This window comes from Mustela putorius, unplaced genomic scaffold (assembly GCF_011764305.1).
Source record: "Mustela putorius furo isolate JIRA1106 unplaced genomic scaffold, ASM1176430v1.1 tig00000228_pilon_pilon_pilon, whole genome shotgun sequence".
NCBI lineage: Eukaryota > Metazoa > Chordata > Mammalia > Carnivora > Mustelidae > Mustela > Mustela putorius.
Genome location: NW_025421322.1, coordinates 39,114,423 through 39,129,449, shown reverse-complemented (window position 1 = coordinate 39,129,449; position 15,027 = coordinate 39,114,423). Strand labels below are relative to the sequence as shown.

At 66.4% G+C, this 15,027-nt stretch overlaps 2 protein-coding genes across 6 annotated transcripts in view; one reads left to right on the top strand and one right to left on the bottom strand.

Moving 5' to 3' along the window:
* The window catches only part of LOC101687288 (maestro heat-like repeat family member 5), a 67,015-nt gene extending 60,640 nt beyond the window's left edge, over nucleotides 1-6,375 (top strand). For both annotated transcript variants that reach the window (XM_045078198.1, XM_013051813.2), the window contains exons 25-30: nucleotides 3,137-3,313; nucleotides 3,810-3,965; nucleotides 4,566-4,688; nucleotides 4,850-4,952; nucleotides 5,187-5,261; nucleotides 5,509-6,375. In XM_045078198.1, coding sequence (XP_044934133.1) covers nucleotides 3,137-3,313; nucleotides 3,810-3,965; nucleotides 4,566-4,688; nucleotides 4,850-4,952; nucleotides 5,187-5,261; nucleotides 5,509-5,606 — 732 coding nt within the window. In that variant the 3' untranslated portion in view covers nucleotides 5,607-6,375. The remainder of the gene's footprint in view (nucleotides 1-3,136; nucleotides 3,314-3,809; nucleotides 3,966-4,565; nucleotides 4,689-4,849; nucleotides 4,953-5,186; nucleotides 5,262-5,508) is intronic.
* Nucleotides 6,376-8,298: 1,923 nt separating this feature from the next.
* Nucleotides 8,299-15,027, bottom strand: part of PTP4A3 (protein tyrosine phosphatase 4A3) — a 31,042-nt gene continuing 24,313 nt past the window's right edge. For all 4 annotated transcript variants that reach the window (XM_045078199.1, XM_004743631.3, XM_004743632.3 and 1 more), the window contains exons 2-6: nucleotides 13,157-14,016; nucleotides 11,741-11,833; nucleotides 9,979-10,109; nucleotides 9,440-9,514; nucleotides 8,299-8,553 (exon numbers count right to left, since the gene is read on the bottom strand). In XM_045078199.1, coding sequence (XP_044934134.1) covers nucleotides 8,436-8,553; nucleotides 9,440-9,514; nucleotides 9,979-10,109; nucleotides 11,741-11,833; nucleotides 13,157-13,261 — 522 coding nt within the window. In that variant the 5' untranslated portion in view covers nucleotides 13,262-14,016 and the 3' untranslated portion in view covers nucleotides 8,299-8,435. The remainder of the gene's footprint in view (nucleotides 8,554-9,439; nucleotides 9,515-9,978; nucleotides 10,110-11,740; nucleotides 11,834-13,156; nucleotides 14,017-15,027) is intronic.

Sequence of the window (15,027 nt, the reverse complement as noted above, 5' to 3'; positions counted from 1 at the left end):
GGCCGTCCTGCTGGAGCCCTTCATTTATGACTTACTCTTTCATCATTTTCATTCACTCTTTACATATTGTGCACTCACTCAGTATTCACATTTGCTCCAGCATTCATTCACTCAGTCACTCAGTCGGTGGGTCAGTTGGTCCGTCCGTCATCCGTACGTCTTTCTCCAGCTGTTCCTGCAGGCAGGCAGGCAGTAGGAAGTCTCCTTGTGCCTCTGTGCCCTGCACTAGGTGGGGCCCCGTGGGGAATGGAGAAGACAGGCAGGAGGGCTGCCAGAGCGGGTCGGCCAGGGCCAGGGAAGGAGCATGGCTCCCAAGTGGGGTGTGGGCTGCTGGCCACCGCGGGGCTGGGGAAACAGATGGACCCAGAGCACAGCTGGCCAAGAGGCCTGCTAGAATGGGGCCAGGACCAGCTGAACTGGGCAGCGATAGAGCAGGCCCCAGGGCTGAGGGAGGATCAACAGGCACTGCCCCCACACCAGAGAGGTGCCCTCTGCCAGGACCCACTGAACTGCTCCACTGCCCCACCCACCCACCAGTGTGCGCCGTCTCAGCCACCTGTCCACCATCAAACACAAGCAGCACTAGCTGGGTGGTGGTCCATGGCTGAGGAGGCCAGAGGGGCAGCCCACGCAGAAGACCCAACTAAGTGTGGCTTTAACAAAACGGACGTGCGGTTTTCTCCCAGGGGCACGGACAACCCCGTCTGCAGTCTTGGGGAGAGCAGGCTCCTCCTGGATTGCTGTGCACCCCTGCTCCCAGCCCTAGGTGCTGCCCCCGTGGGAGGGTCTGCACGGCCACCACCATGCCCACCCCAGCCAGCAGCACACCCTACCCTTGGAGGCCACAACCCACAAGGGCTTCACTCCCTTCTGCTCCAGCCAATGGGCCAAGTGGTGGCACCTCGGGGAGATTCCATCTCCTGGGCACCCGCGCGGCCGCCACAGCAGGAGTCCCCTTAGCAAGAGGCCTTGTGCTCATTGGAGATTGTCTGAAGATCCCATCACCATAATGCTTGCTGACATATTCCACCAGAAACCATACAAACATAGGCATGGAGTCAGGCGGCCCTCGAGGCAGCAACCCCCACCAGCCAGCCGGCAGTATCTTTGTGCAGGGCACCTGTGACCTCCCACTGCAGGACCCTTTATTGGGCCCATCCACACACAGGTCTAGGGACTTCTGTCCTCCTGGCCCAGGACTCCCAGCTCGCTGGTCTCCCTCCCTCCTCGCTCCCACACCGTTCTCAGCTCTGCCGGTCTCTGCTCCTATCCCTGGCCTGGCGCTGGATCCTACCCCATCACTCCTTCCCATTCCTCTGCCCTGTTCACCGCTCCCTTGCTGGCCTTCCCCAGTCTCTAAGTACCATCTACTGGCCGACTGTCCCCAGATCCATATCCCAACCTCAGCCCTGGACTCAAGCAGGGACTCACTGCTCACGTCCAAGCCAGCATCTCAGACTCAGCACGTGCACCACAAACTCCTCGCCCACACCCCACCCCCGCCCAGACAGGTGCCTCCTGCAACCCTCACCTCAGCTGGAGGGGACCGCAAACCTTGGGGCCGTCCGGGCAATGAAAAAATCCCAAGCCAACCCAGAATGCACCTGTTCTTCCACTGCCCTGCCACCCTCACTGAAGCCACCAGCATCTCTCCCAGACCACCACACTCCCCCGTGCCTGGCCCCAACGGCCTCCCCTTCTCCTTTGCAGTGTAGACTCCCCCCAGCAGCCAGTAGGCTCCTGTCACGAGCTCTGCTCACAAACAGGGCAGGTGTGCCCCTGCCTCAGGACCTTTGCTTGTGCTGCGCCCTCTGGTGCAATGCTTTTCTGGCACCTCTGTAAGAATTCTCTCCGTGGTGACCTTCTTGGTGACACCTTCTCCTATCTACTTCCTTAAAATTAAAGTTCTGGGGCGCCTGGGTGGCTCAGTGGTTAAGCCGCTGCCTTCGGCTCAGGTCATGATCTCAGGGTCCTGGGATCGAGTCCCGCATCGGGCTCTCTGCTCAGCAGGGAGCCTGCTTCCTCCTCTCTATCTCTCTCTACCTGCCTCTCTGCCTACTTGTGATTTCTCTCTGTCAAATAAATAAATAAAATCTTTAAAAATAAAAAAAAAAATTAAAGTTCTGTAACCACCGCAACCCCCACAGCCTCTACCACAGCCTGCTCCCCCTCCCGCCCCCACCCTGCTTTATCCTCGCTCAGATTGCTCGCCACCTTCTAATGCTCATTGTGCTGTGTGTGCTTCGTTTATTTTCTGGACCTTCCCATTAAACCCCATTCTGGCTGTTCCATCCACCGCCAGAACCCCAGTCCTACCTCAGCACCCTCACTGCACCCAGCGGGTGCTCAGAAAGAGTCAGTTGCTGTTAGCTGACTCATCGGCAGGAAAAGTTTACTATTATAAACCAAACAGCGCTCAGGAAGCCAATGACATGGCCTAAAACTTGTTTTAAAGCTGTAAAAATCCCTCCGGCTTTCACACACTGTCACTGAGAAGGGGCCCGATGGCGGGAAACATCCTTTTGCTGACATCTTGCCGTCCAGACGTTCATCGGCACAGATGGGCAGACAGAACGGGCTGAAGATGGGCTCGGCCTTTCACAAAGTAGCGTCAATGTGGGAAATGGTCACTGTGACGGAAGGAGCCGGGAGCTCCGTCTGTGCACACCTTGTCTCGTCCTGCCCCACAGGGAGGCCAGACACAGGGGTGGAGGCGGGGTGAGGCGGAGGAAGGGGAGGGAGGTCTCCAGCACTGGGCGAGGGGCCTTCTGGGCAACATGGCGACAGGAGAAAGCAGCAGCTGGGAGCCCACTAGCGGGGGTGGTTGATATCTCTTCCCCCCAGGAGGACCCCCTCAGAGAGGAAAAGCCCCGTCCATGCCCACACAGCTCCTGGACGGCAGACCGGAGCTAGAGCACAGGGCCCTGTGCGCAGAGCCAGGGTGGGATCCCACCAAGGTTGGGGACACAGCGCCGGCCAGGCAGCCGGGGTGGGCAGGTGCCCAGGCCAGGATGGGGGCTGGGGAGGGGCCGGGGAGGGAGGGGCCCAGGCGGTTCCAAGTGCAACGGCAGGGCTGGGGTAGGGCACAGGAGCCGCCATCCGGCGCCCTTAGCCCAGCGGCCTCTGCCTCCCCTAGGGAGGCCTGCTCTGCGGACAGCTGCCGCCCTTCCTCGACGGCTTCTTCCAGAACAGCGAGCAGGTGGCTGTGCAGCTCATGGGCACCGTGTCTGACGTGCTGCACCGCCTGGGCACACACGGCGCAGCCACCCAAAGCCTCAGGGTCGCCATCTACGCCCGCTCCTTCTTCGACGACGTGAGTGCCCCGGCGGGGGAAGCGGGGTGCCCCTACTTGTGCCCCTCCTGTGCCTACACCTGGTCCTCAAAGGCAGGGGGATCCCCAGCTGCCCTGCACCTGGGCTGGGGAGACGCCCCCAGGGGGATACCCGGGTGTGCCCCAAGACACCCGCGCAGAGCCGGGCCGAGCCAGGCCAAGTGGCCGCCAGGTGGCGCTCGGCCCCTCTCCAAGAGGCTGAACAAGCAGCCCCCCAACCCCCACCAGTCCCTCGGCCCTGGGAGGTCGGGAAGAGACCCTGAGCGAAGAGACATGAGTTCAGGTCCTCCCGGAACGCCTGGAACCTGTCTGACAGGGGAGGCACAGCCCTGCCCCTGGGGGCTGGAAACCTGGGGAAGGGGCTCTGCAGCCAGAACTGAGCCCCATCCCCTCCGCAGGATGGGTCCCGGGCTGGGTGGGGATTGGGTTCAATCGACCCAGGCAGGTTCGGCTGTGGCTCTGAGCCCCCGCCTTGCAGGAGCGGGCTGGGATCCGGGCGGCAGCCATGGCGCTGTTTGGGGACCTGGTGGCCACCGTGGCCAGCAGGGAGCTGAGCGGCCTGCGGGCCCAGGTACACCAGAGCATGGTGCCCCTGCTCCTGCACCTGAGGGACTGCTGTCCGGCTGTTGTCAAGGTCTGTGCCCGCTGAGGGGCCTTCCCCTGGGTGGGGCTGGGGACACACTGGTGGCTGGGGGGGGGGGGACAGCGGAGACTGAGGCTCTGCCAATGGCAGTGGGGCTGCCCGAGGGCAAGGCTGCTACCAGGGCGGCAGTGTGGACCTGGGGTGGCTTCCTGGTGGGCTGAGGTCCCACACATGCACACACACATGCAGGCACATGTGCACACACACAGCTGTGCGGTCCCTGGGGGTCTGACCCGGCCTGTTCCGCTCACGGCTGCGTCTCTGGCACCTGACACAGGCTGGGGCTTGGGTCATTCACCAAACACGGAGAAACGGTCGAGCTTCTCTGTGTGCCAGCCGTGCCCTGTGCTGAGGCCAGCACGGGATCCCGGGATCCTGGCGTGGGGAAGAGGCAACAAGCGGCCAGTTCCGGAAGGCATGGGAGGAATGGGAGCAGCCCGGGGCCGGAGTGAGGCTTCCCCGGGGTGCAGGGTGGGGACGGCTGGAAGCACGCCACTGGTCCTCACACCCCGCGTGAAGCTCGTCGGGGAGGGCACAGACCTCCGACGCTCGCGCCCATGGCCGGTCTCCCTCCCGCGACTGTCCCCGCAGCAGGCCAAGTTCGCCCTGTACCGCTGCGCCCTGCAGCTCCGGTGGCGGCTTCCGCACACCCTCTTCTGCACGCTGGCCTGGGAGCAGGGCCTCAGCGCCCGCCACTTCCTCTGGACCTGCCTGGTGAGGGACCTGGGGCGCAGGGACAGGCTGCCGTTGGCGGAAGGGGGAGGCGGGGCGGGAGGCGCTGGAGCCAGGCTCTCGCAGGTGTGGCCTCAGGGCCGGCAGGGGCGAGGCAGGGAGGGGTCCGCAGTCCCGCCCCCACAGCGTTGTCCTCCGGCCAGATGACCCGCAGCCAGGAGGAGTTCAGCATCCACTTGGCGCAGGCCCTCAGCTACCTGCACAGCCGGCACCGCCACATCAAGACCTGGGCGGCGCTCTTCATAGGTGAGCCGGGGCGGCGGCGCTCCGGGCCCCTCCGGGCCCGCCTGTCCCAGCGCCCCAACCCTCGCCTGCCCTCCCGCCCACTGGCACCTGCCAGGCTGCTCAGGTCCGCTGGCAAGAGAGGAGGGGTGGCGGGTGAGGGGCCCCGGCCTGGCAGGACCGGCAGGAGAGGTCTGAGCCCCCACCCCCCACGAGCAAGCCCCCTGCCACTGGCCAGCGCCACTGTCTGTCCCCCAGGCTACACCACCTGCTACCACCCCCAGGCCGTGTCCCAGATGCTGAACAGCGTCGACACAAACCTGCTCTTCTCTAGTAAGCCACCCCAAGTCCCCGGCAGCCCTCCAACCCCAACTCCAGGGTGAGACGGGTGTTCGCACCCACGCACGCCACCCACGGCTCCCCAGAGTGAGGGGCAAGGAACAGGTGGGGCTGGGGAGGGCAGCACCCCGGGCCTGGGAGGCAGAGGAGGTGGGGTCTGGGGAACCTCCGGCTCCCGCCCCCACCCCTGCTGGAAGGACGGGACCCCGGTTCCCCCCTGACTGTGTCTCCTCCCCTGGAGCTTTCGAAGATCTCAAAAAGGACCCAGAGCCTGGCATCCGGGAATTTGCCGCCAGACAGTGCTCCTTCCTCCAGAAGGTGGCAGCCGGACCGCAGTGACCTCCACCATCCTTCCTCAGCCTCCTGCCCCTCCCTCGTGCCCACCGACTCAGCCCTGCCCCACTCACACAGAGCTTGGTTGCATAACATTTTCCATTTGAAAGAAAGATCTAGATTCAACAAAGAAGCGTCCCACCTGTCGGCTCCCTGCCCACCACCCCGTGGCCCCAGAGGACGGAGGCAAGCTCAGGGGACACTGGCAGGCCTCGGGGACAAGGGGGCAGACCAGGTCTCCCAGAGACAAACCGTGAAGTCCGTGCAGGGTCCTGCAAATGACAGGTTCTCTCTCCCTTCTCAGCCTTGGTCTCCCCACCTATGAAATGGGCACGTGGGTCCTTCCCTGGCCTGCTGAGGTTCCTCCTAGGGACTCACCTTCGGGCTGTCCCTCTTAGGACCCGCCAGACCAGCCGGCCCCCCGCCAGCCTTACCCGTCAGGCGCCCACACCAACCCCTCCACACCTTTGCTCAGGAAGCTCTTCCCACCCGGTGCACCTTCCCCACGTGCTCCCACCTGGGGACCCCCACACCCCCCTTCTCTGAGGATGAGCCCCGGGCAGAGGGAGCCCCCACCCCGGCCCCTTCTCAGCCCTGGGGCCTGGGCCACCCGTCCCTTGCAGGGGACATGCTCCCAGACTCTCACCCCACCCCACCCCCCAGAAACTGTAAGCCCCTCCGGGCGGGGACACAGCTGCTGGGGGCTGGCCTGGGGGAGCCCCGCCCCTTGGATGGTGGGTTGAAACACTACAGCAACCTTCACAGAACACGAGTTCGCGAGCCGCCTCAGATGCGTTTCATTTGGCAGAGCTGGGGGCCCCCCTCCCCCTGGGAGCCCAGAGTGGGCTGAGATCTGCAGCCGCCAGCGTATCCGTCTGTCCCTCTCTGAACAGAGCGCCAGACGAGTGACTTGGGCGGTTGCCTTTTCCCGACCCCCATGCTGTGACCCCCACAGGTGCTCCAACCCCCTGGCTGGGGCACGGGGTGGTGTGCCCTTTCAGAACGAAGGAGTGGGCTAAGAGGGTCCCCTTGGTCCAGCCTCGTGGTCCCTAAAAGGACCCCTAAAAGGGGGACTCCGTCCTCCAGCCCCTGCCAGGCAGTGAGCGGGCAGGCCTCCTCCACACTGTGCTCCGGGAAGTCCGGCTCAGTGAAAGCTGGAGCCGGTGGGTCAGACCCGAAGCCGACCGAGAACTGAGGGACGAGCCTGGCATCGGGGAGGGGCCCCACTCCCACCTAGCAGGGTGGCCGGGCTCTGTGGAGCGGGGCACAGCGAGGACGCCCCATTAACAGTGCCAGTGGTAACAGCTGCAGCAGGCCGGGAGACGGAGGGACGGGCCTGTGTCCCCATTAGCCAACCCCCAGGGCCCCAAGAAAGGGGGGGCCACACAGCGCCCCCAGGGTCCGCCGGGCAAGTGTGAGCAGAACAGACCCAGCAGGGCACCTGCCTCCAAGCGCATGACAGTGGGCCCTTCCTGGACATGCCTCCTCCCTGCGGCAAAACACAAGGGGCGACAAGTGGGTAGCTCAGGGAGCCCTTCCCCACACACCTCCCCCAGGCTGCGTGCAGGGTGCGGGGTGGAGACAGGGAGGCTCGGGCCAGGGAGGTGGGGAGTGGCCTGACGCCAAGCCTGGAGCTGTGACTCCTAACACAGCTGCTGGGTCCCAGTGACTAGGAGAAATGCGGCTGGTGAAGGTCCCTGGGTGCTGTCCACAGCTGGGTCACAGGGCCTGGGGGCAGGGGCTCTGGCACGCCCCACCCCCAACCAGGCCGGCCCTGGGCCCCCTCCTCCTGGCCGTGCCCCGCACAGGGAAAGGCCAGCCCCCCGCTCGAGGAGACCTGAGCATGGCAGTCCACACCCCCCCGGCAGGCCTGGCCGCCCCTCCTGTACCCTCAGGCTCACTCACCCCATGGAGCCTGGGGTCACCCTCTGCCCCTCCGGCTTCCCCTCCCTTCCTGGGGCCGATGGGATGGTGTGTCCCTCCCCCTGGAGCCGAGCTGGCCACCGCCATCTGCACCCTCCTCTGGGCCTCTAAGGCTGAAATGAAGACACTCGGTGGGAGCAGGACTGAGTGGTCCCCCCACGACACACGGGGCCCTGAGGACTTACCAAGTGAGCCCCAGCCTGTCCTGCAAGGGCCAACGCCGGGGACCCGGCCTTGCCTTCTGATGCCCCAGCGCCCCCCAAAATGGCAAGGCACCTGGGCGAGGCCCCATGCAGGCCACATGGGAGTGGGGCTGGCTTGGGCACATCAGGGACATCCCCTGTCCCGAATCTTGGGAGAGCGCGGGGACACAGCACGGATGCCAGGGGGACCACAGCGCAGCTGGCCGGAGGACCCCCGCCACCCGCAGGACCCCCGCCACCCGCTCCTTCCCACCGGGCCCCGCACCACACTCTCCAGGCACACACACAGCCACGGGGTCCTGCTTTATTGCCTTTGAGGGTCCAGGACGGCGGACGGTCTCCAGACCCAGTAACTGAAAGTGCCAAGGCCAGGTCGGGGCGAGAGGTCGTGGAGGAGGAGTGGGGCCCCGTGGTTAGAACGCACGCGCGCTCCCTGACAGACCAGCCTGAGCGGGCCCTGCGGGTGGGCAGGGTCGCCCCAATGGAGCCTCAGAGAGACAGGGCAGGGGGCCGAGGGAAGCACGGACGGGCGCACGGAGACACGCACGGACGGGCGCACGGAGACACGGCACAAACGGAGGAAGGAGCAGGCACAGGGCGAGCCTGAGCCGCGGACAGGAGTGCCGAGGGGCCGAGGGCCGGGAGAGAAGGCGAGCCGGCGGCAGCGAGGCGGTGGCCGCGGTAGGCCCGAGGCCCCGGGGACCCCGGGCTACATGACGCAGCACCTGGTCCTGTGCGCGTGCGGCTCCTTGAACCGCAGCCTCTGCCTGGGCCGGTATTTCTCCAGGTAGGTGAGCTGCTTGCTGTTGATGGCTCCGCGCCGCTTCCTGCGGGGACAGGACAGGGAGGGGTCGCAGGTCGGTGCCAGGTCGGTGCCGCGCCGGCCCAGCTCCCAGGACGGCCTCCACTCAAGATCCTCCCTCTCCCACCTGCGGCCACTGCGGCCGGCCCCCTCGTCCAGGCGCCCCACGGCGCCCACCCTCCCTAGGCCCCCTTGTTGCTTGGGTACCACCCCACCCCCCGGGCCACAGGGTGGGACTTGGGCATCTCCGCAGCCCAAGACGGAGGGAGGAGGGGGGACTCGGGTGACAGGTGACAGGACGGCTTGGTGGCCCCTCAGGAGGTCATCCGTCCCCACCCACCCAGGCCCTGGAGTGTGGCCGTGGACTTCTCTGGCCAGTGACCCACGAGCAGAAGGGGCGCATGTCAGCCAAGCCAGGCTTCCGGAGGCCCCCGGCCCCAAGACTGGCAACACGGGAGGAGCACTGCACCCCAAGGGCCCCAGGGTCCCTGAGCAGAGCCCCCACACCACCGCAGCGAAGGGTCAGATGAGGGAGGAACACTTCAGAGCTGTGCTCGCTGCTGGGGTTTGGGCCTGCCCCGTGCCACGGCCTCTCCTCGTTCCCGCAGCCACAGGCCACGGAGCCGGGAGCCACGCCTCACCCACACATCCCAGCACCAGGAGCCACACACAGGGACCAGCCCTCACCCTGGACGGCGGCCTGGCTACGGGACCCACATGAGTGCGTCATACCCCCACGTGAGGCTGACGGGAGGGGGACGTCTCTGAGGTCACCCTGTGGCCAGGGGTCAGGAGCGCGTGCTGGCAAGACACTGGGCCCTACGGGGTGGGGAGTGCCGCGTAATGGCCCCTGAGCCCAGACCCCCAAGCGCACACCCACCGCCCTCCGCCCACCCTCGCCGGCCACTCACTGTCGGATGAACTGGATGGCGTCTTCGTACTTCATCCCGCTCTCGATGAGAGCCAGCGCCACAAGCACTGGGGCCCTGGGGGGAGACGCAAGGCTGGGTCACCACACCTCGACACCCCAGCCCCTTCCCCGGACGGGTCCCCGCGAAAGGCACAGGGCGATGCCTTCACTCTCACACCCAGCACGAGGCTCCCCCAGTGCAGCCCCGCCCCCGCGGAGGGCACAGGCCACAGCTGAACCCAACACCTGCTGTGTGGCCCCAGGCCATGTGGTCCTTGCCCTGAAACTGGGGGTGCACTGTCCAGGTCACTCAGTCACCCCTGACGGTGGAGGGGGTGGTCTGTGTCTGGGGGGCGGGCTGTCTGTTCCTTCCGGCTCGAGTGCAGGGACCATGTTGCAACCCAGCAGGAAGGGGAGGGGTCAGACTTGGGGAAGGACCGTCCCTGGGGTCACATGATGGGGGTCAGCACCCACTGCGAGAGCGCACGGACCACAGATCCCGCAGTCCGGCGAGGCCTGCCCCGTGCCCCCCCAGCTCACCGTCCCAGGCCGGCGACACAGTGAACGGCCACACAGCTGCCAGGGTCATCGCAGAACTTGGCCTTCAGCAGGCTCAGCCAGTCCTCCACCACCTTCCCGGGCGGGGGCGCCCCGTCATCAAAGGGCCAGTCCTGCGGAGGGCAGAAGCCCGTGAGGCTGGGGGGCCGGGGCCGGTCAGCCGCTGGCCCAGACAAGGTCGGCACTCTGGGAAGCACGGAAGGACCCCACGAGGGGGGAGGGACAGCAGGCCCCAGAGGGCAGAGCACTGGCTAGGCCTGCAGTCCCCATGGCAAGGCTTCTCATGCCTCTCCTGCTGACTTCTTCGGCCCCCTTCTCCAGGAAGCCCTCCCAGAACACCCGTCCTCTTCTCTCCTAAGCACAGTGAGCCCCTCACCTCTCCCTGCCAGCCCGCGCCGTCACTCCAGGGTCACAGCCTGACCCTCACCAACCTGAGTGTTTCTGAGTCAGCAGGCCCAAGGGGTCTGGGCAGCAAGCGTGGAGGGTACGTGCACCCTCCTGGCCCCAGCCCCCAGCCCCACCGCACAAAGCAGGCCCAGCCCGGGTACCCCCTGGGAAGGAGTGAAGGAAGGGTAGTCGGGTGAGCCACACTGTTCTGGACACTGGATTCCAGATGGTTCCTGCCGGGCCCTTCCCCAACATTCAGGGTTCATCCAGTTTAGGATTCGACCGGTTTTGGAAACAGCGGCGTTACTCTCCTCCCCCAGCGCTCTGGAAGAGGCGAGGCGAGGCGAGCCTGCAGGCTAAGCCCAGGCCGGGTCACGGCCGTGAGGGCAGAGATGCTTAAGTCCCGGCAAAGGGCGCGCAGGCAGGGCAGCGGGGAACCGGTCCAGGGCCAGAGCCCTCTGACTCCAAGGGTGAGTCCACATGGGCTTGCCATGGCTGCCGGCGAGGCGGGTCCCAGAGGGGAAGCTGATGTCCGGAGGACCTTCGGATGCTAGGCAGGCCGCCGCTGGACTCCCGGCTGCCCCCGCACTCCATGCCTCGGGCAACCCTGCCCTACAGGGGATGGGCCACAGTCCCACAGGCGGCCGGCAGCACAGCCAACCCATCCCTTGCCTGATCTCAGGTCCCCAGAGCTAGGAGACCAAGGAAACAGCTCCCAGGCTCTCTTCCCCACGGCCTCACAGAGTGCTTCCCTGGGGACAGCCCAGGTGTGCCCGCCCGCCCCTCCCCACCACGCTGCCCACCCACGAGCCCCAAACCACAGGCAGCGAGACACAGGGAACCCCAGCAGCCCGGCCCCGAGCTGCTGGCTGGGAGCCACCAGGCCCCATTCTTCCCCACTGCTCAGGACGCCTGTGCAGGGAGAGCTGTGGCCGTCAGAGCTCCAGCCACCCGGTCGGGGGCTGAGTGCTATTAGGAAAGTTCACTCCCCCCAGTGCTCTGGCCCCGGCACCTTCCGGCTGTGGCCTCAGACAGCGACCGAGCCTCAGGCTCACCCTGGCAGAGCCCCAGCACTGGGGGGACCCCACTCCGGGAACCACGGCTGTGTATCCGGCCTGTGCACCCGCCTCCTGGGCCCCGCTGGCTAGGGACAAGCTCAGCCACTCTAGACATGTGCCCAAGCATCACGCGGCCCGAGCACCAACATGCAGGGCGGGGAGGGGGGCAGGTAACAGGCAGCAAGGCCTGTGCCCGCCTCCAAGCGAGGGAGCCCCACACTCCCAGTCCAGGCCCACCCCACACCGCCCATGCCCCCCACCCCCCAGCAGCAGCGCCACCAGAGCCCCGAGGCCCTCACCACGACAGTGATGCCGTCCTTCTCCAGAGGGGCCTTGTCGTAGGTCACGTCACACACTCGGACCACGGTGGTGGCCCCGTACTTCTTCAGGTCCTGGCGGGGAGGACAAAGGCGGGCTGGGCTGGGGCTGGGGCCCAGGGGTGCACACCTCTGTCCGGGGGCCCCCAGGGCAGGGCCACACCCCCTTAATGAAGCAGGCTGGTCCCAAGCAGAACGGTCAGGGGTGGGCTTTCGGGCCCAATGACACAATGAGAGGACGGGCCTTCCTGATGCTTCCGCACAGGCCGTCCCCACCTGCTCTCCCGCAATGTGGCTAGGCCGCTGTGAACCCGGCTTCCAGCACATTCCCACCCTGCTCTTGGGTGCTCAGGACCCCCATGGTGCCAGCATCTCCCAGACAAAGCAGGGGCAGGACACCGTGGCCCGGGCTGCCCTCCTGGCCAGGGTCTTGCGCACGGTCCCGCGAGGGCCCAGCCCGGGGTCTTGTGCACGGGTCCCGCGAGGGCCCAGCCCAGCCCCCACACGAGGGTCTGCGGCGTCTCAAAGGGCAGGCAGGCACGTGCTCAGAGGCAGCCGGGCCCTACTCACCAGCGGGGAGCCCCCTAGCCCAGGGCTGGGCTCTGACCCTCGACACAGACTCCCCTTGACCCTGGTCACACACGGACCCTGAGCCCAGTCACAGGCTGACGGCTGAGCTGCGTCTTTCCCCAGGTCCTGCCATTACCTTGAGGGCCTGCGTGGCGAAGAGAGACAGCCCTCTTCTGCAAGGCTCTTGGCACAGTGTCCAGGGCCCAGACCCCTGATGGCAGGGTGTCCCCTGCCTCCCTCTATACAGTGTTCCAGGTCCTCTTGTCCCAGCTCCCTGCTTAATGACAAGCACGCATGGGGGCTGCCCTCGCGCTGCAGAGGGGAGTGCTGAGGGTCCGAGACCACCAGAGCACTTAAATGCGGCAGCAGGCTCTGCAAATAGGAAGGCGCTCCGCAGAGGCCGGGCTGTTACAGGAGGGCATGGGGAGAGCTGCAGGCTCTGCAAACAACGTGTGGTCACCCCCACAGTGGCCAGCTCAGACTCCTGCCCAGGCCCTTCTCCTAGACCTCTCCCTGAGGCCCCCAGCCCAGCCTGTCCTAACTCAAGGCCCCTGAGAGCCAGCAGGCTTCCCGCCGCCCGGGCTGGCCGTGGCACGGAACTTCACCTGCCTGCCCCTGCGACTTCAGCGGCCAAGTCTCACAGGGCGACCCTCCCTCCTCCTCCCCGCTCCCACGGAGCTTCTCAGGAACACCCCAGTCTCCCAGCTCCGGGGCCCAAGGGCCAGGGTGACAGTTCTGCCACGAAGCGCAGCGCTCGGCCGGACAGCTCCGAGCCCCACCCCCACCGACTCCTGGGCAGCAAGCCAAGCACCCGCGGGCCCCACTCACCTGGATGAAGGTGCTGAGGGTGGCGTCGGTGGGGTTGTGCGTGATCAGGAAGCGCATGCTCTTGTAGCTCACCTCCACGGGGGCCGGCCGGTTCATCCGCGCCATGCTGCTCCGCGGTCGCGGCGAGGCCCGGGGAGGCGAGGCCCCCACGAGCCCCCGCGCCCCAAGGAGACGGAGATCCCGGTGCTTGCCCGACACACAGAGAGCACTTCGTCGTCCCGTCTGCACAGACACCGTGCGATGCCCGGGGGGTGGAGGGCCTGGGCCCCGAGTCCGGCTCTTCACAAGCAGAAGGGAAGACAGCCCCCAGGGCAGGGTGGCGGCCCACGCCCCCAACGCGGGGAGCTGGACACCGATGAGGGGCCACAGGAAAAGGGGGACACCCAAACCCCGGCCAAGAAGCCCTCACAAAGCCCAGAGGGAGTCTGCCGCCGGGTCTCTGCCCGGCGCCGTCCGCATCGGTGGACGGGCAAGCGGCCCCCTGCACTTGAAGGCGGGCCCCGGACCCTCAAGGACCAGATGGAACCTGAACTTGAACTGAACCCACAGGGCAGCCTCGGGGTGGGGGTAGGGGTGGTGGGCGGCAGCCGTGGCGGCGGGTGGCTCTGACGCTCAGGGCCTCAGTCACGTTACCCCATCGGGGTACTGCAAGTCCTGGAGAGGGCCCGGGGGCTCAGGCGGCAGAGCCGGCCCGGGGCCGGACAGTAGGGGCCATGGGCAGGCGAGGGCAATGGTGAGAGCGAGAGGCACGGGGGCCTCCTCAGCAGCAGGCGTGGCGGGGATGTTGGGCCCGGCAGTATTCAGAGCGGCCCCCCGAGGCCCTCTCCATAAATCCCAGGCTGGTCAGCAGCGGGCCACGTCTGCGGAAGGACCGGAAAGAAAAGGAACAGACAAGGGGTCACCTGGAGCCCCCGCCTCTGGGGAGGAGTGGGAGCCTGCCCATCCTGCTGTCGCTAACCTAGGGCCCTGCTGCGGGACGGTGTTGGGGAAGGGACCCTCGTCAGGCCTCAGTTTCCCCACCTGGGAGTACAGGAAGGAGCGCTCCCGCCGGGGCAAACTCAAAGCCCGGACAGCCACCAGAGTGGAGTGAAAAGGGACAGAGGGAGGGAGTCCAGGGACGCACACCCCAGGAACATGCTGCACCCCAAGGAGCAGATTGCAAGGTCCCTGCGCTGAGCCTTGCTCCCCCCTCTGCCGCCTGCGACCAGCAGACACCCACCCCCAGCCCATAAAGTCACAGCGCTGTGCGGAATTCCGGGCCCCTGTGGAATTTCAGAGCCCAGATCGTTCCGGGGCGTCCAGTCCTCCCGGAGGGGCTCAGGAAGGGCTGCCACAGAGCTGGGGCGTGGCGCAGCCCCTCTCACAGCTGTGAACCACCTGAACTTGTCCCCCGTGCCCCGTGGGGGTCCCTGGCTCCCGCTGGCCCCCACCCCTGCTGTCTCCACCGCTCACCCACAGGGCTGGCCCGACGCGGGAGTAAACAAGCGGGCTTCTGCCCTCGGGGAGCTCGGGGCAGCAGAGGCAGCCATGGCGGCCAAAGGTCCAGCCAGCCAACGGAGCATGCCAAGACGTGACAGTGCAGGTGGCCAGGAACGGGTCACACCGTGATGGCCTCAGGGAGGGACGCTGCCGGACCACTGAGTCAGCCATCAAGCATGTCCACAGGCATGTCCATGTCCATCTCTGGGCCCCAAAGTTCTCAGGGACCCCAGCGGGACCACCCGGCCCCACCCCCACCCTCACAGATGGGCTGGGAGACCTTGGGCAATCATTGGCCTCAGTTTCCCCATTTGCACAACAAGAAGTCATACAAGATGGCCCTGTGGTTCCTCTAGCTGTGACCCAATGGTCGACAGACCCCTCCAGCCACC